This window comes from Oncorhynchus mykiss, chromosome 22 (assembly GCF_057628025.1).
Source record: "Oncorhynchus mykiss isolate SJ-2025 chromosome 22, ASM5762802v1, whole genome shotgun sequence".
NCBI lineage: Eukaryota > Metazoa > Chordata > Actinopteri > Salmoniformes > Salmonidae > Oncorhynchus > Oncorhynchus mykiss.
The window spans coordinates 41,871,726-41,895,608 of record NC_143043.1 but is presented as its reverse complement, the minus strand read 5'-3'; the positions used below and the strand labels follow the sequence as shown (position 1 = coordinate 41,895,608).

Here is a 23,883-nt window from a genome sequence, read left to right as displayed (position 1 = left end):
CCGGCCCAGACAGCATCCCTAGCCGCATCCTCAGAGCATGCACAGACCAGCTGGCTGGTGTGTTTACGGACATATTCCATCAATCCCTATCCCAGTCTGCTGTCCCCACATGCTTCAAGATGTCCACCGGTGTTCCTGTTCCCAGGAAAGCTAAGGTGAAGTGCTTTGCGAGACTAGCCAAGGATCATATCACCTCCACCATTCTATCCCCTTTCATTGTGTGTATAAGGTAGTCGTTATTCATTGTGTTTATAAGGTAGTCGTTATAGATATTACTGCACTGTCAGAACTAGAAGCACAAGCATTTTGCTACACTCGCATTAACATCCACTAACCATGTGTATGTGATCAATAAAATTTGATTTGATGTGAACTTAACATGATGAACAGGAATGACATTTATTTAATAAGCCACACCTCCTGAAAGTAACCTAAGGATTACATTCAAAAAGACCCAGCTGCTAGGTTAACCTAGCATGACAGTAAAAAATACCCATCTGATGGTTAAATTAACCCATGTTTGTGTAATCCAAACGACCCTACTGGCTGGGTCAAAATAACCCAACTTGTTCTGTCCACTATCTAACCAGCGCTGGGTTACCAAATAACCCATATTGGGTTGTTTTAGAGCATCATTTGTGGGTGTGTGGGATGTGTGGGATGAAGGAGTGTGGGATGAAGGAGTGGGGGGAACGAAGGGGAGATGAAGGGAAAAGAGGGATAGAGTGATAACTGGCAGGAATAGGGGTGGGGGATGATAGACAGTGAATGGTGAAAGGAGGCATTAAGATAAGGTCGTCTCCAGCTACATGACTGGAATGTAAACATCAAACAGCCATATGGTCTGTGAGAAGATAGTGTGTTGTTACTATCATTTTCTTGCTCTCACACTCTATATCTCTCTTTCCCCTCCCTCCCCCTCGCTCAGGTGGGGAACATGTCCAGCGTGTTGGATCGTGTGAACGGAGTGGCACGGTGCCCGTATGACCCTCGCCATAACTCCACGGCGGTGGTGACGGAGAGTGGTGAGCTGTTCGCCGCCACTGTCATAGACTTTTCGGGTCGCGACCCCGTCATCTACCGGAGCCTAGGAGGCATGCCACCCCTTCGGACTGCCCAGTACAACTCCAAGTGGCTCAACGGTAAATGACGGTTCCACAAACCTCGCTGTGTGTGTGTGTGTTTGTAATGTGTGTGTGTGTACGTTTGTAGTGTGTGTGTGTGTGTGTGTTGACACCACCCACACTGCCCACCATGTGTTTGTATTAGTTGATTCGGTAAAGTCAATTAAAGTGGATTGCATAAGAGCTAAGATCTTTGTTAGAGGCCCAGTGCTTCCTGATTGTTAATGGCTTGGTGCAGTCTGTTATCCACCATGTTTCAGGCTATCAGCCATGTTTCTCAGGGACACCATTTCTACTATTTCCTAGTATCCAAGTAAAAAGACATGGTAATTTGACCCCCCCACAAAATAAAGTATGCGATTTGAGTGTAATCCACCTAGGTACGGTATTGTGGACAGTATGAGCTGGTATTGGCTGGTACTATAGAAAAGCTAAGTTAGATAAACCTCCATCATCAGCCCCAAAAGTCCCAGCTAGGTGTCTGTAATCTTTCTGTTGCTGACACCAGGCATTTTTACTGAATGCACCTCACAAATACATCCTGACTCCAGCAGAAAAAAGACAAACCTTTTCCGAAACTGTGATTATTATCTGCAGTAATTCAAACACAGCAACCATATTTAGTTCTAGGCTCCATAGAGTAGGTGGAGAAAAGAGGAGAAGAAAATAGGAGGGAGAAGAAAGGGGGAGAGAGGAAGATTGAGGGGGTAGAGGTGTGCACTAGAGCCCTGCACGGGCATGAATTTTAAGCTCAATCCCTGCAAATGCCCACAACGTTCAGGCCTTAACCTACCCAGACCCGATTGCTTCTGCCAAATTTGGGGATTACCAAATTGGGCTTTACAGTAATTTACAAAAATCTATTTAAAATGACAAAAAAAATTAAGCGACAATTAAGGATCTTTCAAAAGCCCAAAATCAGAAATAACTTCCTCTGTTAGTAAATCCATTAGCTCCCTGTGTGCAGCTCGCTCAGCTCGCTCTGAGTCTGAGTGTCAATGGTGACGGCTCCACTTGGACTGCTCTGCTCAATAAAGAGACATGAGAGAGCAGTTAGCTATTAGCTCTGACAAAACAGTTAGCTCTTATTAACTCTGACAAAACTCAAGGAACGTGATTATTTTCTGTGAAATAATCTCTCCTGTCTTATATTTGACGAGGTTGAAGCACTTCTGACACCATGTTAGGATCTTAGTCAGATATGACTGTCACGATCATCATTGGAAGCATACTCGGACCAAAGGGCAGCGTGATCTGGGTTCCACATATTTACTGAAGTGAAACTTACAAAAACAATAAAGAATGACCAAACCGTGCCGTAAATGAAGTACTCACAGGCAACAACACAAAAACAAGATTCCACAAAACACAGTGTGAAAATGGCTGCCTAAATATGCTCCCCAATCAGAGACAACAAAAAACAGCTGCCTCTGATTGGTAACTATACCAGGCCAAAATAGAAATACACAACCTAGATTACCCACCCTAGTCACACCTCGACCTAACCAAAATAGAGAATAAAAAGGCTCTCTATGGTCAGGGTGTGACAATGACTGTACTGTGCCGCAGAGCATGAGCAAATGGCTCAGCTTCAAATTGTTAGTGATCAATGTAGTGATACCCGAGCCCTGCCTGTAGCTTAGTTATTGATGAAATAACAACACACCAGCCCTAACCCGGTGTGTTGTGGCCCGTCTGGTTCTCGTCGGGTAGTAGAGCTCTAGTTTAAACGAAGCAGAGCAAGGAGCAGAGTATGGAGCAGAGCAAGGAGCAGAGCATGGAGCAGAGCAAGGAGCTGAGCATGGAGCAGAGCATGGAGCAGAGCATGGAGCAGAGCAAGGAGCAGAGCATGGAGCAGAGCAAGGAGCTGAGCATGGAGCAGAGCATGGAGCAGAGCAAGGAGCAGAGCAAGGAGCAGAGCATGGAGCAGAGTATGGAGCAGAGTATGGAGCAAAGAGCAGAGCAAGGAGCAGAGCATGGAGCAGAACATGGAGCAGAGCATGCTCAGTTTGACTGGAGCACGGAGCGAGTTTCCCAAAGACTGGAGCATCAGCCTTCTTGCCTGCTACAAGTTTGCTCCAGTAACATTCCAAGTAGTGCTCACTTCATGGGCTCAGGGCATTCCTGCAGCGACATGCACTTGTAGTCTACTTGCATACTGCTATAGCCCCATGCTTTAGCTACTGTCATGGAGTTGGCTAAATATTTTCAGAAAAAAAACGAGTAAAACTTACAGGTGACTTGAGACGAGGAGGACCAAGAAAAAGAGTGGAGTGCGGTGAAGTAGTGTTGCCACAACTATAGAAACATTGTGAAATATAAAAGCATGATGGTGTACTTACTATGTGCACATGCTAACAGAAAGGAACAAGGTGGGTATTTATAAACAAAAAATTGTTTTATTATCTATACAAAAGGTTATCATGGATTTTGGCCCAATAGGCCTGGCATATTACCTCTTTCCATTTTGAAAGGGTTATTTGGCTTATAAACCTTTAGGCCTACCTATCAAAGAAAACAAAAACAACTCCGCGTCCCTGCCCAGCCTGGCAAGAGTGGCCCAAAGGGTGATTAGTATCTCCAGTGGCTCTGCAGCACGGTGAGGGTATTCCCCGCTGCTGCCCTCATCACATGATCCTGAAGCCAGAAACTCTGGCCAAACTCGTCTTTCCAAAAATGAATTCAAAGGCACTGATCCTAATAAGGCATTTTTCATTTCATTTGTATTTAATTCCAAGTAAGTCACAGCCTATATGTGCAATATATAAACTATAATGATTTAACACAACAACATTTTTTAATTCTGAGTGCTTAATGTCCCTGCCAGATTAGCAAATGCTTCACAATGTATTTCTTTGTAGGCTATAGCCTTGAAATAATTGAAATAATATAGCCTAAATCATTTATAATTAATTCACTTAGACTCCCTGTTTGACTCCTGACCTATTTATAGTGTTTATATGCCGTTTAATATAACATGAAGCCTATTTGAAATGATGAGCGCATCTTACAGTCACCTTTTCATGTTGTTTATTAAATTACTTTTCGTTCAAATCATATGGTTTGGTTTCAATACTTCAAAACCAAATGGTAGGTTCAGGTAGTCACAAAATAGATGGGTGTTGGTTAAACTGTGATTTTAATGAATGGAGCGGATTTGGAGCGTCAGTTTTTTTCCCTGTGAGAGAGGAGCTTTTTTAGTGTGAGTGGTTGGAAAGGACATGGAGCGACTGCTCATGAGCAATGAGCGGGATTTCAGACCGCTCAACTCCACTCACATGCTCTGTTCAGAAGGGAGAGACAGAGGAAGAAAAAGGCTGAGAGGAAAGGTAGGGGGCAGAAATATACAGGCCAGGCAGAGGAGAGAAGATAGACTGAGGAGGCAGTGAGTGGTATAATTATTCCCCGTGGCATGGAGAGGGTGAAATTACAGCACGCTGCATGCTTCATGCCACGCAGGGCTGTGTGTGTGTGTGTGGGAGGTGGGCTTTACCACAGGAGAGGGCGAGTGAGAGAGCAAGCAAGGGAGGAAGGAAGGAGAGGAGCGGCGAAGCTGTGCTCATCAGCATAATCACCGCTGGTTGCAGATAGACAGACAGACAGACAGACACCCCACTGTTGGCACCACCTTGCCTTTCCATTCCCTCAGCCCTTCTGAAATACACACATCCTCTTGGGGCAAAGCCCACTTTGCTGTACAGACTCTCCTTCCAGAGTCTGGAGCTGGATCTGGCAGGATCAGCGGAGACGGAGTGAGAATTCAAATCTAATTTCTAGTAATGAGCCTAGGCAACACACACTGGCAAGCAATAATCTCTCTCTCTCTCTCTCTCCCTCCTCCTCCTCCTCCTCCTCCCCATGTTCAGTCACGTGGTTGTGTGTGAGTTCCACCCCCCGCAGGCCTCAATCAGTCTGTGTGGAGATTGAACAATCTGTTTACTTTCGGCAGGGAAGTGGAAAAATGCTATTTGTTGGATTGACTCCCACAAATGACACGCAGCCTAAACATGGAGTATTAGCTCATTCCTATGCCACCTCTGACAGCCACAGGGCAGGGTGTGTGTGTGTGTGTGTGTGTCTGTGTGTGTCTCTGTGTGTGTGTGTGTGTGTGTGTGTGTGTGTGTGTGTGTGTGTGTGTGTGTGTGTGTGTGTGACAGCCGTGGGGAAGCAGCAGTTAATCTACGCTAATGCCTGTTTCCATAGCTTCTCTTTCCATGGTAATTATCTAGGACCCGACAGGAGGTCTAGTGATACAGTACACACGCATACACACACACACACACAAACCCATCATGTACATGGCTGTTAACTGACCTGGAAAACCTTGTCCTCCATTACAAGGTTCCATGCAGAGCAGGTGAGGGATGTGATGGTATATTTGTCATGATAGTTTTTCAGAAATGGATTACAGGTATTTACATGGATTACATAACATTTAATTATTCACGGGCAAAGCTATGGCTTCTTACGTGGTCTCTTCTCCCATTACGCTTAGACTAGAGATAACGATGGAACAGTTTGATATAGAAAACTATAGGATAAGAATAATGGGACAGTGGATGAATATTCAGCTGACAAGGGAATGTAAATTGTCAAAGACTCCAGCCACCCAAATCACAGACCGTTCTCTCTGCTACCACACGGCAAGCGGTGCTGGAGCACCAAGTCTGGGACAAAAATGCTCCTGAACAGCTTCTACCCCAAAGCCATAAGATTGCTGAACAGTTAATTAAACGGCTACCCAGACTTACTACTTTTCACCCCCTACCTACATACACATAGTACTTCAATCAATCACCTAACCAAACCTACATTCACATAGTACTTCAATCAATCACCTCACAAAACCTACATTCACATATTACCTCAATCAATCACCTAACCAAACCTACATGTACATATTAGCTCAATCAATCACCTAACCAAACCTACATTCACATATTACCTCAATCAATCACCTAACCAAACCTACATTCACATATTACCTCAATAAATCACCTAACCAAACCTACATTCACATATTACCTCAATCAATCACCCCAACTACCTTGTACCCCAGTACACTGACTCAGTACCAGTACTCATTGTATATAACCTGTTATTGTTATTTTATTGTGTTACTATTTTATTTGATCTATTTGTAAATGTTCTTACTTTTTAACTACAATGTTGAGAAAGGGCTCATAAGTAAGCAAACTCCACACTCGGTTCATGTGGCCAATAAAATTTGATTTGAGATTTTACCAAACATTGTGCTGGTTGGTAATCCAGTCAGTCTCAACCATTTCACCCATTCCTATTGGCTGTGGCCAGTCACTACCTGCAGTTGGTTTTTATCAGTGTTCTGAAATGGAATTACGAGTCCTGTTATTGCTCCTGATGTCGTTTCCATTCCTGCCAGTTGCTTGCATTCTCCTATAATCTCATTCGCTTAAACGGTAGTGCTGGCCCCTGGGGCATTTACCGTCATGGCTGTTTGCAGGTTAGTATCTCCACTCTCCACTCTCCACTCTGCTCTGAATCCACGCAGTGAGTTCATGTGTTTCTGTGTGTTTCTGTGTGTGTGTGTGTGTGTGTGTGTGTGTGTGTGTGTGTGTGTGTGTGTGTGTGTGTGTGTGTGTGTGTGTGTGTGTGTGTGTGTGTGTGTGTGTGTGTGTGTGTGTGTGAAATCACTGAGAATGTATGGTCCCAGAGAGAAAGCAGAACTGACAGCCATATTTTGTTGTTTTCACCAGCTCACTGCCTCTCTAGTCATGAGTAAATTCTACGTTATAACTCTACCGGAGAGGACGATCCTACTTGTTATCACACATGGCTTCAAATAGTACTCCAAATCTTTCACATGCTTTTGCTTGAGCCTGCCTGAAGGTTTTGAACCCAGGTGTGCTGTTAATGTGTCCCGTTGTGGAGTCAAGACTAAACAGTGCCTGTGTTTATAGCAACCGTGACAAGGTTTGAGCATCCATGTTGCCATATGGTGTTTCTGACCACCAAGTCAAAGTGGAAGGAATGATGAAGTCATGGTCTCTATTGATTTCTTTCCCCCCGTTGAGTGCGTTAGACTCATGTCTTTACCATGTATATCCAGATGATCAACTGTCCTGGTATTTACAGAGGGAGGAATGAATGTATTGTACATTTTACAGGATGACTAGTACTAATGAATGTACAGTATGTCTCACAGGATGAGTAATATCTTTATTATCAACATGACTGTACACGTTTATTCATCAGTATTGGCTACCAGTATAGACTACCATGACATTGAGAATCATCAGCTGTGGCTTCATGGAGTCTAATGCTCTCTCTGACTTTGTCTCCCTTCCCTCTCTGCCTGGTCTCTTCTCCTCCCCCGTCCTCTCCTCCTCTTCCACTCCTCTCTTCCTGTCCTCTCCTGTCCATTTCCACTCCTCTCTTCCTGTCCTCTCCTGTCCATTTCCACTCCTCTCTTCCTGTCCTCTCCTCCTCTTCTCTTCTTCAGAACCCCATTTCATCTCAGCGTACGATGTGGGTCTCTTCACCTTTTTCTTTCTGCGTGAGAACGCCGTGGAACACGACTGTGGGAAGACTGTCTACTCCCGGGTGGCCCGGGTCTGTAAGAATGACATCGGAGGGCGGTTCCTACTGGAGGACACCTGGACCACCTTCATGAAGGCCAGGCTGAACTGCTCGCGCTCAGGAGAGATCCCCTTCTACTATAACGAGCTGCAGAGCACCTTCTATCTGCCTGAACAAGACCTCATCTATGGGATATTCACCACCAATGTGTGAGTGATGAGTGATAGTCTTTCTAGGCAAGACACAAACACACACTCAGGGAAACACATATACACAGCAAATTCACCAGTGTTAAAAAACAAACAAAATGAGTTACCACCCATTACTATATTTTTTAGTGACAGAGACATGATTGTTGCATTCATCCATTTTCAGTCCTATGGACTTCACCAACTCCCAGGAGGCAGTAGGCTACTTTCTATCACTGTACCAGTACATGACAGAGAAGGAGCAAGTACTTTCCAACTGTGTGTGTGTTTGTGTGTACCCCTCCATCTTTCCCATCCTTTGTCTCAGTCCCTGTCTGTCTCTCAGTCCCCCAGTTACTCCCTAAAACTCTTCCCCCAGTAGGGGGATATGGTAATGCAATCACAGGAAACACTGTCTCCATCTGTCTGTGTTAAATTGAACATGGTCAAACAACTCCCAGGAGTTTGAACTGTAAAACAGAACAGAGGGAGGGAGTGAGAGGGAGAGGAGAGGGAGGGAGAGAGAGAGGCAGGGGGGAGAGGAGAGGCAGGGGAGGGGAGGGAGAGAGAGAGGGAGATGATGCAGAAAAAAAATGCAGAAAATCACATTGGAGGATTTTTAATGCATTTATTTGCAAATTATGGTGGAAAATAAGTATTTGGTCAATAACAAAAGTGTATCTCAATACTTCGTTATATACCCTTTGTTGGCAATGACAGAGGTCAAATGTTTTCTGTAAGTCTTCACAAGGTTTTCACACACTGTTGCTGGTATTTCGGCCCATTCCTCCATGCAGATCTCCTCTAGAGCAGTGATGTTTTGGGGCTGTTGCTGGGCAACACGGATTTTCAACTCCCTCCAAAGATTTTCTATGGGGTTGAGATCTGGAGACTGGCTAGGCCACTCCAGGACCTTGCAATGCTTCTTACGAAGCCACTCCTTCGTTGCCCGGGCGGTGTGTTTGGGATCATTGTCATGCAGAAAGACCCAGCCACATTTCATCTTCAATGCCCTTGAGGTTTTCACTCAAAATCTCATGATACATGGCCCCATTCATTCTTTCCTTTACATGGATCAGTCGTCCTTGTCCCTTTGCAGAAAAACAGCCCCAAAGCATGATGTTTCCACCCCCATGTTTCACAGTAGTTATGGTGTTCTTTGGATGCAACTCAGCATTCTTTATCCTCCAAACACGACGAGTTGAGTTTTTACAAAAAAGTTCAATTTTGGTTTCATCTGACCATATGACATTCTCCCAATATTCTTCTGGATCATCCAAATTCTCTCTAGCAAACTTCAGACGGGCCTGGACATGTACTGGCTTAAGCAGGGGGACACGTCTGGCACTGCAGGATTTGAGTCCCTGGCGGCGTAGTGTGTTACTGATGGTAGGCTTTGTTACTTTGGTCCCAGCTCTCTGCAGGCCATTCACTAGGTCCCTGGGTTCTGGGATTTTTGCTCACCGTTCTTGTGATCATTTTGACCCCACGGGGTGAGATCTTGCGTGGAGCCCCAGATCGAGGGAGATTATCAGTGGTCTTGTATGTCTTCCATTTCCTAATAATTGCTCCCACAGTTGATTTATTCAAACCAAGCTGCTTACCTATTGCAGATTCAGTCTTCCCAGCCTGGTGCAGGTTTACAATTTTGTTTCTGGTGTCCTTTGACAGCTTTTTGGTCTTGGCCATAGTGGAGTTTGGAGTGTGACTGTTTGAGGTTGTGGACAGGTGTCTTTTATACTGATAACAAGTTCAAACAGGTGGCATTAATACAGGTAACGAGTGGAGGACAGAGGAGCCTCTTAAAGAAGAAGTTACAGGTCTGTGAGAGCCAGAAATCTTGCTTGTTTGTAGGTGACCAAATACTTATTTTCCACCATAATTTGCAAATAAATTCATAAAAAATCCTACAATGTGATTTTCTGGATTTTTTTTCTCATTTTGTCTGTCATAGTTGAAGTGTACCTATGATGAAAATTACAGGCCTCTCTCATCTTTTTAAGTGGGAGAACTTGCACAATTGGTGGCTGACTAAATAAATACTTTTTTGCCCCACTGTATATATGCTGTTCTCCATCTGCCTTTGCTGGACATTGCTCTTTTAAATAGGTCATTCAGTAGCAGACCAGGTTTGCATTCATTCTCTCGTCAGAGTAGTGATCTTAAGACCCCAGAGCTGAGGCATTTTATTAACTGTAGACCTTACTGGTATCTCCCTCTCTCTCCCTCCCTCCCTCCATCCCTCCCTCTGTCAGGGCTGCTGAGTGGGGCTTCGCTGTTTCTCCCATTGAAATGGGGCTATCACTTGCTAATGATAATTATCCAGGTGATTTCTCTGCTTTACACATTCCATTCCAATGGCTTTCTCCATATGTACTAAACTTTCTGAATGAGCAGCTGGATGCTGCTGCAGGTGTGTATCATATATGAAACTGATTGGCTTCTGATTTGACATGTCTCCTGGGTAACCTGGTAACCATGGTGTCCTGGTGTGGTGTAATGTGTGTGTGCAGCCATCTGAAACGTGACCCCTATTTTTGGCTGATTTTCCATATTTTTTCCTTGTAGGTGTACTTCTTTCATCACCTCAATATAATAATGTCAAATGCACCTTGAAATGAGCTATAAATTCCATGGAGCATATTGGATATGCCTAGAATAAGGATCAGTCAGATCATTCGTTTTTACAGTAAGAAAAGTATTATTCTTAATATTTGTTATTTATTTTTATTTTACCCCCTTTTTCTCCCCAATTTCATAGTATCCAATTATTAGTAGTTACTATCTTGTCTCATCGCTACAACTCCCGTACGGGCTCGGGAGAGACGAAGGTCGAAAGTCATGCGTCCTAAGAAACACAACCCAACCAAGCCCCACTGCTTCTTAACACAGCGCGCATCCAACCCGGAAGCCAGCCGCACCAATGTGTCGGAGGGAACACCGTGCACCTGGCGACCTTGGTTAGCGTGCACTGCCCGCCACAGGAGTTGCTGGTGCGCGATGAGACTAGGATATCCCTTTCAGCCAAACCCTCCCTAACCCGGACGACGCTAGGCCAATTGTGCATCGCCCCACGGACCTCCCGGTCGCTGCCGGCTGCGACAGAGCCTGGGTGCAAACCCAGAGTCTCTGGTGGCGTAGCTAGAGCTGCAATGCAGTGCCCTAGACCACTGCGCCACCTGGGAGGCAGAAAAGTATTATTTTACCAAAAAATACTACTTACAGGCAGTTTGTTTATACCATGTACACACAACAGTAACCTTTAGTACCCTATTGGCAACATTGCTGCTGCTGTTTTATTGCTACCTGACTGTCTCCTGAAAGTGACTGTTTCAGAACATAGCACTGTAGCTCACGTATTGCATTGTAATGCAGTAACAAATTGTTACGGATAATCCTAGCCATAGTTCAATTTCTGCTCCTTCCCTGTATGCCGTACGGTAAAGGGGATTCTGAGTGTGCTTTTTGTTTTTTGTTTGATGCAGCTATTCACTGAGGTTGAAACACATTGGACCGGTCTAAATGCTAGAGGCGTTACTACAGACCCGGGTTCATTCCCGGGCTGTGCCACAACCGGCCGTGGCCGGGAGTCCCATAGGATGGTGCACAATTTGCCCAGCGTCGTCCTGGTTAGGGGAGGGTTTGGCCAGGGGGCTTTACATGGCTCACCACACCCTAGCGACTCCTTGTGGCGGGCCATGTGCCTACCGGCTGACCCCGGTCGCCAGTTGAATGGTGTTGCCGCCGACATATTGGTACGGGTGGCTTCTGGGTTAAGTGGGAGGGTGTTAAGTGAGAGGGTGTTAAGTGGGAGGGTGTTAAGGAAAACCCAGATGTTTTTGACTTAGTTATAGTGAAACATGTCAATTCTGCTCTTCATTTGATATGATATGCACTGAGTGTACAAAACATTAGGAACACCTTGACATAGCCTGACAAGGTGAATCCAGGTGAAAACTATGATCCCTTATTGATGTCACCTGTGTAGATGAAGGGGAGGATACAGGTTCAATCAGGATTTTTAAGCCTTGAGACAATTGAGACATGGGTTGTGTATGTGAGCCATTGAGAGGGTGAATGGGCAAGACAAAAGATTTTAGTGCCTTTAAACAGGGTATGGTAGTAGGTGTCAGGTGCACCGGTTTGTGTCAAGAACTGCAACGCTGCTGGATTTTCACGCATAGCAGTTTCCTGTGTATCTCAAGAATAGTCCACCCCCCAAAGGACATCCAGCTAACTTGACACAACTGTGGGAAGCATTGGAGTCAACATTGGCCAGCATCCGTGTGGAACGCTTTGGACACCTTGTAGAGGCTGTACTGAGGGCAAAAGGGGATAAACTCAATATTAGGAAGGTGTTCTTAATGTTTGGTAACTTTTTACCCCTAGCGGTTTAACTTCACCATTGAAATGGTGATGTAGAGGCACCTTGGGAAGGTTCCTCTGTCATCTCAAGGGAGGGGTTCATTATGAAATACACTCCCTTCTAGATGTGCTGGGTGGTACCACCTCAAGGAAGGGGTTCAGTATGAAATACACTCCCTTCTAGATGTGCTGGGTGGTACCACCTCAAGGAAGGGGTTCATTATGAAATACACTCCCTTCTAGATGTGCTGGGTGGTACCACCTCAAGGAAGGGGTTCATTATGAAGTACACTCCCTTCTAGATGTGCTGTGTGGTACCACCTCAAGGAAGGGATTCAGTGTGAAATACACTCCCTTCTAGATGTGCTGGGTGGTACCACCTCAAGGAAGGGGTTCATTATGAAATACACTCCCTTCTAGATGTGCTGGGTGGTACCACCTCAAGGAAGGGGTTCATTATGAAATACACTCCCTTCTAGATGTGCTGGGTGGTACCACCTCAAGGAAGGGGTTCATTATGAAATAAACTCCCTTCTAGATGTGCTGGGCGGTACCACCTCAAGGAAGGGGTTCATTATGAAGTACACTCCCTTCTAGATGTGCTGGGTGGTACCGCCTCAACGCTCACTATACAGTGCCTTACGAAAGTATTCGGCCCCCTTGAACTTTGCGACCTTTTGCCACATTTCAGGCTTCAAACATAAAGATATAAAACTGTATTTTTTGTGAAGAATCAACAACAAGTGGGACACAATCATGAAGTGGAACGACATTTATTGGTAATTTCAAACTTTTTTAACAAATCAAAAACTGAAAAATTGGGCGTGCAAAATTATTCAGCCCCTTTACTTTCAGTGCAGCAAACTCTCTCCAGAAGTTCAGTGAGGATCTCTGAATGATCCAATGTTGACCTAAATGACTAATGATGATAAATACAATCCACCTGTGTGTAATCAAGTCTCCGTATAAATGCACCTGCACTGTGATAGTCTCAGAGGTCCGTTAAAAGCGCAGAGAGCATCATGAAGACAAAACTTAAGAAAGGGAAGCATAGAAATAATGCACATAGAACATATCTACAGCTTCTTATACTTGCTTTCAATGAGAATGACAGATCTATAACTTACATTTCTATGTGCATTTGGTCAAGTCGCCCAAAAAGTTACATATTGCTGCTTTATTGTGTCCCAAATCACTATATAGTGTACAACTAGTGTGTGTGCACTCCATGGGGAATAGTGTACCATATGGAATGCACACTTCATGCATTTTTACTGTGTATTTTTTCAATTGAGGTGATGTGCACAGACTGCATTAGCTCCGTATACCCTGCTAAGATTGGAGCCTGCCAAACATAGGCAGAGCACATCTGTTGCTGTATTCTGTGGTGTGTGTGTGTGTGTGTGTGTGTGTGTGTGTGTGTGTGTGTGTGTGTGCGTACATGTATGTATATGCGTGCCTTCATTAGCCCGTATGTGTGTGTTAGAAAGTATTTTGGGATGCAAGTGTCTCTATGACACACATATAGTGCAGTATATATGGGCCATCTGGTGTGATGATGAGCACCATCCCTGCTAGTCTCCTCTCTATGATTCATCATCATAGAAGCCTTCACCACTCATATGCACTGAACTGCGGTGAGCAGGTGCAGCGGCAGGCACTTCATGCGTCCCAAATGGCTTCCTGTTCCTTTAATAGCACACTACTGACCAGGGCCCATAGGGGTTTGCCATTCGGGACAAAGCCTGTGTCACTAAGCTGCACTGAGCATGTGCAGAAAGGGGACACACTCCAGTGGGCATTGTTGAAGTCACCATCTCAGGGGGGCTTTTACTCCCATAACACCTTGCAGCCATAGGGTACAGTGACACAACAGAAAGTGCAGTGTCATCCTGTCCGACTGGCTGGCTGGTGTGGTTGAGGACATCAGCCTTTTACTCCCATAACACTGGTCATAGGGGAACACCCGCCAGCCATAGGGGAACACCAGCCAGGCATAGGGGAACACCCGCCAGCCATAGGGGAACACCAGCCAGTCATAGGGGAACACCCGCCAGCCATAGGGGAACACCAGCCAGCCATAGGGGAACACCAGCCAGCCATAGGGGAACAGTACAGTGTCAACCTGTCTGACCGGCTGGCTGGTTTAGGTGAGAACATGAAGGGCACTCCAGATCATATATTTTTCTGTCCTCCCTGGGCTACGTCCCAAATGGCACCGTATTACCTATATACAGTAGTGCACTGCTACTTGTGCACTATATAGGGAATATATAGGGAACAGGCCAGGCTGACCCTCCCCTCTTCCCCTCTTCCCTTCATCCGATCATCCCTGTCTTTCTCCCTCTCTGGTTTTCTCAATTGCTTAAACACTAAAACCCATTGGCTGAACAAAGTTCTCAGTTGCCTGGACTCATTTAGCTAATTATGCAGTCAATACCTTAAACCATTTCACATGATAAAACACAATTTGCAGATCTCACTTAGACTTTTCAGCAAAACTCCAAACACATTCTCATTCTCAAAACACATTCTGCACTCTAATGCACATGTCATCCATACTGGTAAGCACAAGTGGCAACAATAAAATACAAATAGAGAACATATGTCATTGATTGAACACAACCACTCAAAATTGATTTAACCTGTTTTAAATGATGCGACACAACCAATATAAGCCAGTTCAGAGAGCAAACAGGTTGTTGAAGGTGGGAAGGAGAAAGTCTGAGAATGGATACTGTAGTACATGGCATTGTAGGCTGTATACTGTACAATGGATGAATTGTATGGCCCTGAACATTGTGCTTTCTATTTATTAACAGTACTGACTGCTCAATAGATTTTGACTGGTTGCAGGTTCATATCAACAAAGAACAATAATTACAGTATCACAGAGACAAAGGACAAGTTTGTGAGATGCAGGGTACAGTACTGTAAAAATAGGGGTACAAGGAGGAGGAAGAACAAAAAACAAAATTGCAAAGTGCAAAGCAGAGTAGTAATTTCTGATCAATTTTGAGCTACTATGATAGAACATGTTTTCGTTCATCAAAAGACAATGACTGAAAAATATGAATATTTTTTTAGATTAAAAATGTACTTCTCCCTGAGAATTGTATGTTTTGAACAATGTGTTTTCTATTTTTCGGTGTATTGTTTACTGACTGCTTGAGAGTGCATATCATTTTGATCACTTTGTTTATGATTTGAGAGCAGTGTTTGATTTTGAACACAGGTAAAACTGTTTTGAGGTGAATGTTTCATTTTGCAAGAGGAGTCAGAGGTTATGTAAATAGTGCTTGAAGATGAGGTTCTGTGTTTAATGTTTTCAGGAAATGGAGCAAGGTTTCAGAAATTGTGTTGAGAAAAACTCTAATACCAGAGGGACTCAGGGAACAGGCCAGGCAAATGAGGGGGGGGGGGGGGGGGGGGGGAGATAGAAGAGAGAGAGCGGGGAGATAGAAAGTAAGAGAGAGTTAGAGTTTTAATAAAACCTTTTTTTTGTACTTAATTATTAACACAAATAATGGCACACGGTGCCTTTTCAGAAATTAAACAACAAATGTGTCATTCCTAATTAAAAATAGATTCAATTAAATAAAAAAACAGATAGATACGTTCAACTTATTTCATCAACAAACAATAGTTTCCCCTCCTCCACAAAACATACCGCTCCTTCATAAGCCCACTTCTCCTCAAACAATGGGAGGTCTTTTACAGCCGAGAAGAACTCAAAATCCACTTTTATCCTTTAAAAACACATCCTACATCCTGCCCATACGCCGTGTCTATTTAATGTTTCCTACTCAGAACAATGGACATCTAAGCTTGTCCGAAAATAAAATGGAACAGCTGACATTTTCTTTTCTGTTGATTACTGTATTGAAACCTCAAAATAAAAACAGTGTTATTGAAAATCTCCCCTACAGCTGTAAACAAAGACGCCAGTACTTCAAAGAGAGGCTTTATCCTCTCACACTCCATAAAACAATGAAACATTGTATCTCTTATGTTACAAAGAGGACATCCATCTCCAACATCTGAGTTACTAACAGATACAAAAGCATTAACTGCAATGATGCCATGCAAAACCCTCCATTGCCCTTTTGTAACGTTGGCTTGTACAATGCTCTCCTTTCTCCTTTTAACGCCTTTCTTTCTGACTCTGGGATACTGGGTGTAATCCCTAGTCTTGATATGGGTTGTTTTCATCTTGTACCTTCTTGGGATTATTAAGCATAAACCACGTTTTTACTGACAGAGCCTTCACGCAGCTTCCCAGCAGTTGTCCGACAATCCTTTCTGACCTCACCCCCAAATGTTCAGCCACACGTCCTCCATCCATTAAGGTGGGCTCAGCCATGGCCATTAACTGTTTTATGGTGATGATTTTGCCCTTCACCAGAATCTTGGACAAATGTGGAACAGCTGCAGTTGTACAATCCCATACACCAGAGGTTCCTCCAGCAGCCAATGCACTGACTCCGCTGAAGAACGTCTGACCCTTCCTTATGCTGAAAAACCCTAAGAAGGCCTCTGTAAAATGGAGGTACTCCCTCCCTAGAAATCTGGCTACTATCAACCAGAAATAAAGCCTTCTTTAAACCTAATCCCCTGACCTGCTGTAATACCAAACCTGCCACCCCTTTCCAAACCACATTTTCCGGTTCATAAAGCAAACTTTGAATAAACTGAAACCAGAAAGCAGCAGCCCTACTAGCAAGATGTACAAGACCTTGTCCCCCCTCCTCTTTTGACCCAATGATATTTAGCCCAAAGTGAATCTACAATAATCGCCTGTATCTTAGCCAGAAGGCCAGATGGTGGCTCTAAACATGACAACCAATGCCACAGTGCAGAGGCAACCATATTGTTAACAATAATAGTGCGCCCACTGTATGCCATCTCCTCATCCTCCCTTCTACCATTTCAAGCACCCCATTCCATTTTTTTTCCATTGTCCCCTCATCCCCTAGGTACACTTCAAGATACTTTAAACCTCCCTTACACCATTCCAGCCCCCCTGGCAAAGCCAGACCATTTCCCAATCTGTAAAGCACAACTTTTTCCCAATTTACCTTTGCAGAGAATATTCCCCTAAACCGATCATCCATGAGACTCAAACTATCCACCTCAGCTTAATTTTCCACTGAAATAACTACGTCCTCAGCATAGGCTGAGAGAGGAGTAGGAGGAATATCCTCTGAAAGATACACCCCTTCAATGCGACTTCTAATGCTATTTAGCAGTGGCTCTATAGAGATGGCATATAACATTCCTGACAAAGAATACCCCTGCCTAATACCTCTACACACTTTAAAAGGAGCACTCAAGCTACCGTTAACTTTCAATACACTTTCAGTGTCACCATATATCACCCTGATCATGGCAATATAACCAGAGCTGAAAACAAATGCCTCAAAAGTGTGTCATAAGTATTTATGTTCAACTCGGTCAAATGCCTTTTCCTGATCAATTGAAATTTGACCAGCATCAACCCAATAGCCCTAGAAACGTCAAAACAATCCAGAATCGGGGAAATGTTATCTCCTATCTGCCTGTCGGGAACACAGTAGGACTGGTCCGTATGATTTGCCCCATCATCTCCCTTAGCCTGCTGGACAAAGCCGTGGACAGGATCTTATAATCAGTGCACAATAAAGTCACTGGCCTCCGGTTCTTCAGTCCTTCACTAGTGTCACCCTTTTTTGGGAGATGGGTGAGGACAGCTCTCCTGTAGCTTATCGGTAGTAACCCTTCGGTCAAACTATCATTAACTACTGCTAGTCAATCCTCTCCTAACATGGCCCAAAAGACTTAAAAAAGTCAACAAGAAGCCCATCAATGCTTGGTGCACATCCATTTTCCATGTCTTTTAATGCAATGTATAGCTCCTACAAAGACAATGGTTGCTCTCTCTCTACCTTCTGCAGCCACCTGTGGGAGCCCATCAAGGAACTGCTCTGCAACTGTTTTATCCTCTTTGTACTCACACTTGTAGAGCTCAGCATAGAACTCTACTGCCCTGTTTGTACTCACACTTGTAGAGCTCAGCATAGAACTCTACTGCCCTCTTTCTAATTTCACTTAGGCTAGTGAGCTCCTGTCCAACAACTGATTTGAGGCAATGAATAATTCTTCTTTGTCCATTCTTTTTTATAAAATGTGGATGAGGGATCCATTTCAGAAATTCCCTGAAACTTTCTTCTCACCAATGCCCCCTGTGCTATGATGACCAACAGGTCTGGCAATGAGTTTTTTTTCTTCTCTTGAGTGGCTGAGTATGGCCTCAATCTCCTGTGGTCTCAACCAATGTCAGGAGTTCCACTATTTCAGACTCTAGGACGTTCATTGATCTGGTGATGTCTCTGGTGACATTCATTATGTACTGAATCTGGATTTTCACCACTGTTGTAGGGATACAAAACTGGCCTTTGAGACCTCCACCTCTCCCAGAAAAAAACTACAACATTTATAACCTGGCCAGAGAGATGGTGATCTCTCTCAAATGGGCCCATGTGTACTGTCTCGTGCCTCCATGTTGGCTCTGCCAAATATCAGACAGTTCATATGATACAATAAGGCAATATTGTTACAAGAAGAGGTTCTTTGTGGTTTCTATCTAAATCACTGACTGAGCAGTTAAAGTTCCCAGCAAGAAATAAATAATAATCTTCAGTGTTACATTTCTCAATGGTATTTGGATAGCAACACCCCCACTTTTTGAGCTTTTATGACTACACACCACCAAACAACCCGACGCAGCAGGAATCTTTACACAATGCTGGCAAATACGTCTTTCAAACCCCAACCCTCCGCGAGTGGCCACTGCAACTGGCCCCACACACTGGTTGCACGCTGGAGAAAAACCACCTCAACTATCACATCACCCTTATATGTGTTTAGTGACATTGAGACAAAGATAACCTTAAAACAACTAAACAATATATATACACATATTGAAAACACACCGTAACCGCGTCCCGGCTCACTGACAGCATATACTGTATATATATATGTGTGTGTGTGTGTGTGTGTGTGTGTGTGTGTGTGTGTGTGTGTGTGTGTGTGTGTGTGTGTGTGTGTGTGTGTGTGTGTGTGTGTGTGTGTGTGTGAGAGAGAGAGAGAGAGAGAGAGAGAAAGAAAAAAAAATACAACATTGTGAATGGATTAATGTCCACTCACGACAGGAAGCACACTTTCTGACCACGGTGCAGGATCCTAGACTCACTGACCACGGTGCAGAATCCTAGACTCACTGACAACGGTGCAGAATCCTAGACTCACTGACCACGGTGCAGAATCCTAGACTCACTGACCACAATGCAGAATCCTAGACTCACTGACCACGGTGCAGAATCCTAGACTCACTGACCACGGTGCAGAATCCTAGACTCACTGACCACGGTGCAGAATCCTAGACTCACTGACCACAGTGCAGAAGACTCAGACTCACTGACCACAGTGCAGAATCCTTGACTCACTGACCACGGTGCAGAATCCTAGACTCACTGACTACGGTGCAGAATCCTAGACTCACTGACCACGGTGCAGAATCCTAGACTCACTGACCACGGTGCAGAATCATAGACTCACTGACCACAGTGCAGAATCCTAGACTCACTGACCACAGTGCAGAATCCTAGACTCACTGACCACAGTGCATAATCCTAGACTCACTGACCACGGTGCAGAATCCTAGACTCACTGACCACAGTGCAGAAGACTCAGACTCACTGACCACAGTGCAGAATCCTTGACTCACTGACCACGGTGCAGAATCCTAGACTCACTGACCACGGTGCAGAATCCTAGACTCACTGACCACGGTGCAGAATCCTAGACTCACTGACCACGGGCAGAATCCTAGACTCACTGACCACGGTGCAGAATCCTAGACTCACTGACCACGGTGCAGAATCCTAGAATCACTGACCACGGTGCAGAAGTCTCAGACTTACTGACCACGGTGCAGAATCCTAGACTCACTGACCACGGTGCAGAATCCTAGACTCGCTGACCACGGTGCAGAATCCTAGACTCGCTGACCACGGTGCAGAATCCTAGACTCACTGACCACAGTGCAGAAGTCTCAGACTCACTGACCACGGTGCAGAATCCTAGACTCACTGACCACGGTGCAGAATCCTAGACTCACTGACCACGGTGCAGAATCCTAGACTCATTGACCACATTGCAGAATCCTAGACTCACTGACCACGGTGCAGAATCCTAGACTCACTGACCACGGTGCAGAATCCTAGACTCACTGACCACAATGCAGAATCCTAGACTCACTGACCACGGTGCAGAATCCTAGACTCACTGACCACGGTGCAGAATCCTAGACTCACTGACCACAGTGAAGAATCCTAGACTCACTGACCACAGTGCAGAATCCTAGACTCACTGACCACAGTGCAGAATCCTAGACTCACTGACCACGGTGCAGAATCCTACACTCACTGACCACAGTGCAGAAGTCTCAGACTCACTGACCACGGTGCAGAATCCTAGACTCACTGACCACGGTGCAGCATCCTAGACTCACTGACCACAGTGCAGAAGTCTCAGACTCACTGACCACGGTGCAGAATCCTTGACTCACTGACCACGGTGCAGAATCCTAGACTCACTGACCACGGTGCAGAATCCTAGACTCACTGACCACGGTGCAGAATCCTAGACTCACTGACCACGGTGCAGAAGTCTCAGACTCACTGACCACAGTGCAGAATACTAGACTCACTGACCACAGTGCAGAAGTCTCAGACACACTGACCACGGTGCAGAAGTCTCAGGCTCACTGACCACAGTGCAGAAGTCTCAGACTCACTGACCACAGTGCAGAATCCTTGAAACAAGCTGCTGTTAGTCTGCAGGCTGACACACACATACACACACTCTCTCTGTCTCTCTGAAGTAGCTGCTGTTCATTCTGTTGCAGGCTGTTTTTACTCCTCATTGTACAGTCAATGAGCCACCTGTTTCCCATCTCCTTTGTTTGTATTGAGCTCATTTTGTGGCATCGCTCGCCCCCACGGAACTGACAGTGTTATTGTATTTGACTAATTTTGTGGCATCGCTCGCCCCCACGGAACTGACAGTGTTATTGTATTTGACTCGTTTTGTGGCATCGGCCACCCCCCAGGGTACTACTGACAGTGTTATTGTATTTGACTCATTTTGTGGCATCGGCCACCCCTCAGGGTACTACTGACATTGTTAATGTATTTGACTCATTTTGTGGCATCGGCCACCCCCCAGGGTACTACTGACAGTGTTAATGTCTTTCTACAGAGCTTAATGGGACCTCCACGATGGTTGCTGGATACACTTATATAAGAACAATACACTTATATAAGGACAATACACTTACATAAGGCATGAATGGAATATAGTGTACAAACTGTACTCTGCAAGAACAGAACATAATAAGACCATAACCGATATATAAACTTATATAACAAGAACATAACAGGAGAGTTACTCTATAGGGCCCTATTGTATCGTAGTCCTCACCATCTCCGTGCTACAGTACACCAGCCCAGTCATGAGTGTGCTGGCATCCACACAAAGGAGAGCACAGAGTTTATTGTACAGTAAAGTCTGTTCAGTGTAGAGCACTACTGACACACACACACACACACACCCATACACACTCACGCACTCGCACGCTCACACACACAGAGCGGAGCAGAAGTATCTATCCAGAAGAGGATATAAAGTAAAGAAGGCAGTTTAGAAACTCATTACCCAGACACAGAATACTATGGTCCTAAGGAGAAGAGCACATGATCGCTGCGAAAACAATGTTACAGCCAAACACTGCCCTGGTTAACTGGGTTTATTCACCTCATACCGGGGTTGTGGAGGATGTGTGTTTGTGTGTCTGTGTGTGTGTTTGCATCCTAATTCACTCATGCCGATTGTGAAGTACCGACACAGCCTCCAGCAGAAATGGATGGTGTGTTAAATGCATCTGTAAAAGATGAGACTTTAAGACAGACGTAGTGATTAATTTGATTAATTTGACCTCTCAGTTAGAGATATATATGGGCAACACTAACTTCTCTCTTCACTGAGTTTGTAACACTGTCTCTCTCTCTCCCTCACTCTCTCCCTCACTCACCCCCTCACTCTCCCTCTCCCCCTCTCCATCTCCCTCTCTCCCTCTTTCCCTCTCCCTCTCCCCCTCTCTCTCCTCCCCCTTTCTCTCTCTCTCCCTCACTCACTCCCTCACTCTCCCTCTTTCCCTCTCTCCCTCTCCCCCTCTCCTCCCCCGTTCTCTCTCTCTCTCTCTCTCATTCTCTCTCTCCCTCTCCCCCTCTCTCTCCCTCCCCCTTCTCTCTCTCTCATTCTCTCTCTCCCTTTTCTTCTCTCTTTCTCTCTTTCTCTCCCTCCCTCCCCCTCTCTCTCTCTCTCCCTCTCTCTCCTCCCCATTCCCATTTCTCTCCCTCTCCCTTCCCCCTCTCTTTCTCTCTCTCTCTTCCCCCTTTTCTCTCTCTCTCTCTCTTTCTCTCTCTCTCTCTCACACACACAAACTCTCCCTCTGCCTCCCTCCTATCTCTCCTTTCTCTGTCTGTCCTACAGGAACAGTATAGCAGCATCTGCAGTGTGTGCATTTAACCTTAGCTCCATCACCCAGGCCTTCAACGGGCCCTTCCGTTCCCAGGAGAACCCCCGCTCTACCTGGCTGCCCACCCCCAACCCCATCCCCAACTTCCAGGTTAGTGCTGGTCTGGAGGGTAATCCTGCCCACCCTGTGTATCCCCAGAACCAGGACGAAAGGACACTGCATCTAGGAGGCATTTGATATAAGAACTAGGGATCATGCACCACATAGCCCACATCATTTAAGAAATGCAACCGTAGCTTTATGAAGAAATTCATGTCATCCAGTATTTAATAATGGCATTTAAGGAGCATGTTGTTGCTGTAGCGTGCCAGATCCAGAGATGTTGTTTAGCCCAACAACAGTCATTACATTGTAACAGTCATTACAACGTAACAGTCATTATCTTGTAGGTGTGAGTAAGTGTGATTACTAAAGGACAAAAGGAGAATGAAATGACCACAGCCTGAGACGTAGTATTCATTTAATCAAAACAATAATGACTGTGAACATGAGGCATTTTTCATTTTCATTATGTGGCTCTTTTCTCTTTCCCTCGCTCTCTTGCTCTCTCTTTCTCTCTTTCTCTCTCTCTCTCTCTCTCTCTCTCTCTCTCTCTCACTCACTCACTCACTCACTCACTCACTCACTCACTCACTCACTCACTCACTCACTCTCACTCACTCACTCTCACTAAACCTCTCACTCCTCCCTCCCGCCCGCCATCCTCTCCCACCGCTCCTCCACCCCTCCTTAGTGTGGGACCATAGATGACGACGGCGGTCCTAACGATGGTCTGACGGAGCGCAGCCTCCAGGACGCCCAGCGGCTGTACCTGATGAACGACGTGGTGCAGCCCGTCTCTGTGGACCCCTTGGTCATGCAGGACGATGTGCGCTTCTCCAGGCTGGTAGTGGACATCGTACAGGGTCACGACACCCTCTACCACGTCATGTACATCGGCACAGGTCAGCACAGAGTTCAAATGTCAGGTGTCAAGGTCAATAGGTTAGACCCAATAATCATCAACCAA

General features: G+C 45.2%; 1 protein-coding gene across 11 annotated transcripts in view; it reads left to right on the top strand.

Moving 5' to 3' along the window:
- The window catches only part of LOC110501806 (semaphorin-5B), a 289,412-nt gene that overhangs the window by 183,900 nt on the left and 81,629 nt on the right, over positions 1 to 23,883 (top strand). For all 11 annotated transcript variants that reach the window (XM_090216092.1, XM_036959221.2, XM_090216091.1 and 8 more), the window contains 4 exons: positions 929 to 1,142; positions 7,606 to 7,891; positions 22,829 to 22,964; positions 23,608 to 23,818. In XM_090216092.1, the coding sequence (XP_090072218.1) occupies positions 929 to 1,142; positions 7,606 to 7,891; positions 22,829 to 22,964; positions 23,608 to 23,818 (847 nt within the window). The remainder of the gene's footprint in view (positions 1 to 928; positions 1,143 to 7,605; positions 7,892 to 22,828; positions 22,965 to 23,607; positions 23,819 to 23,883) is intronic.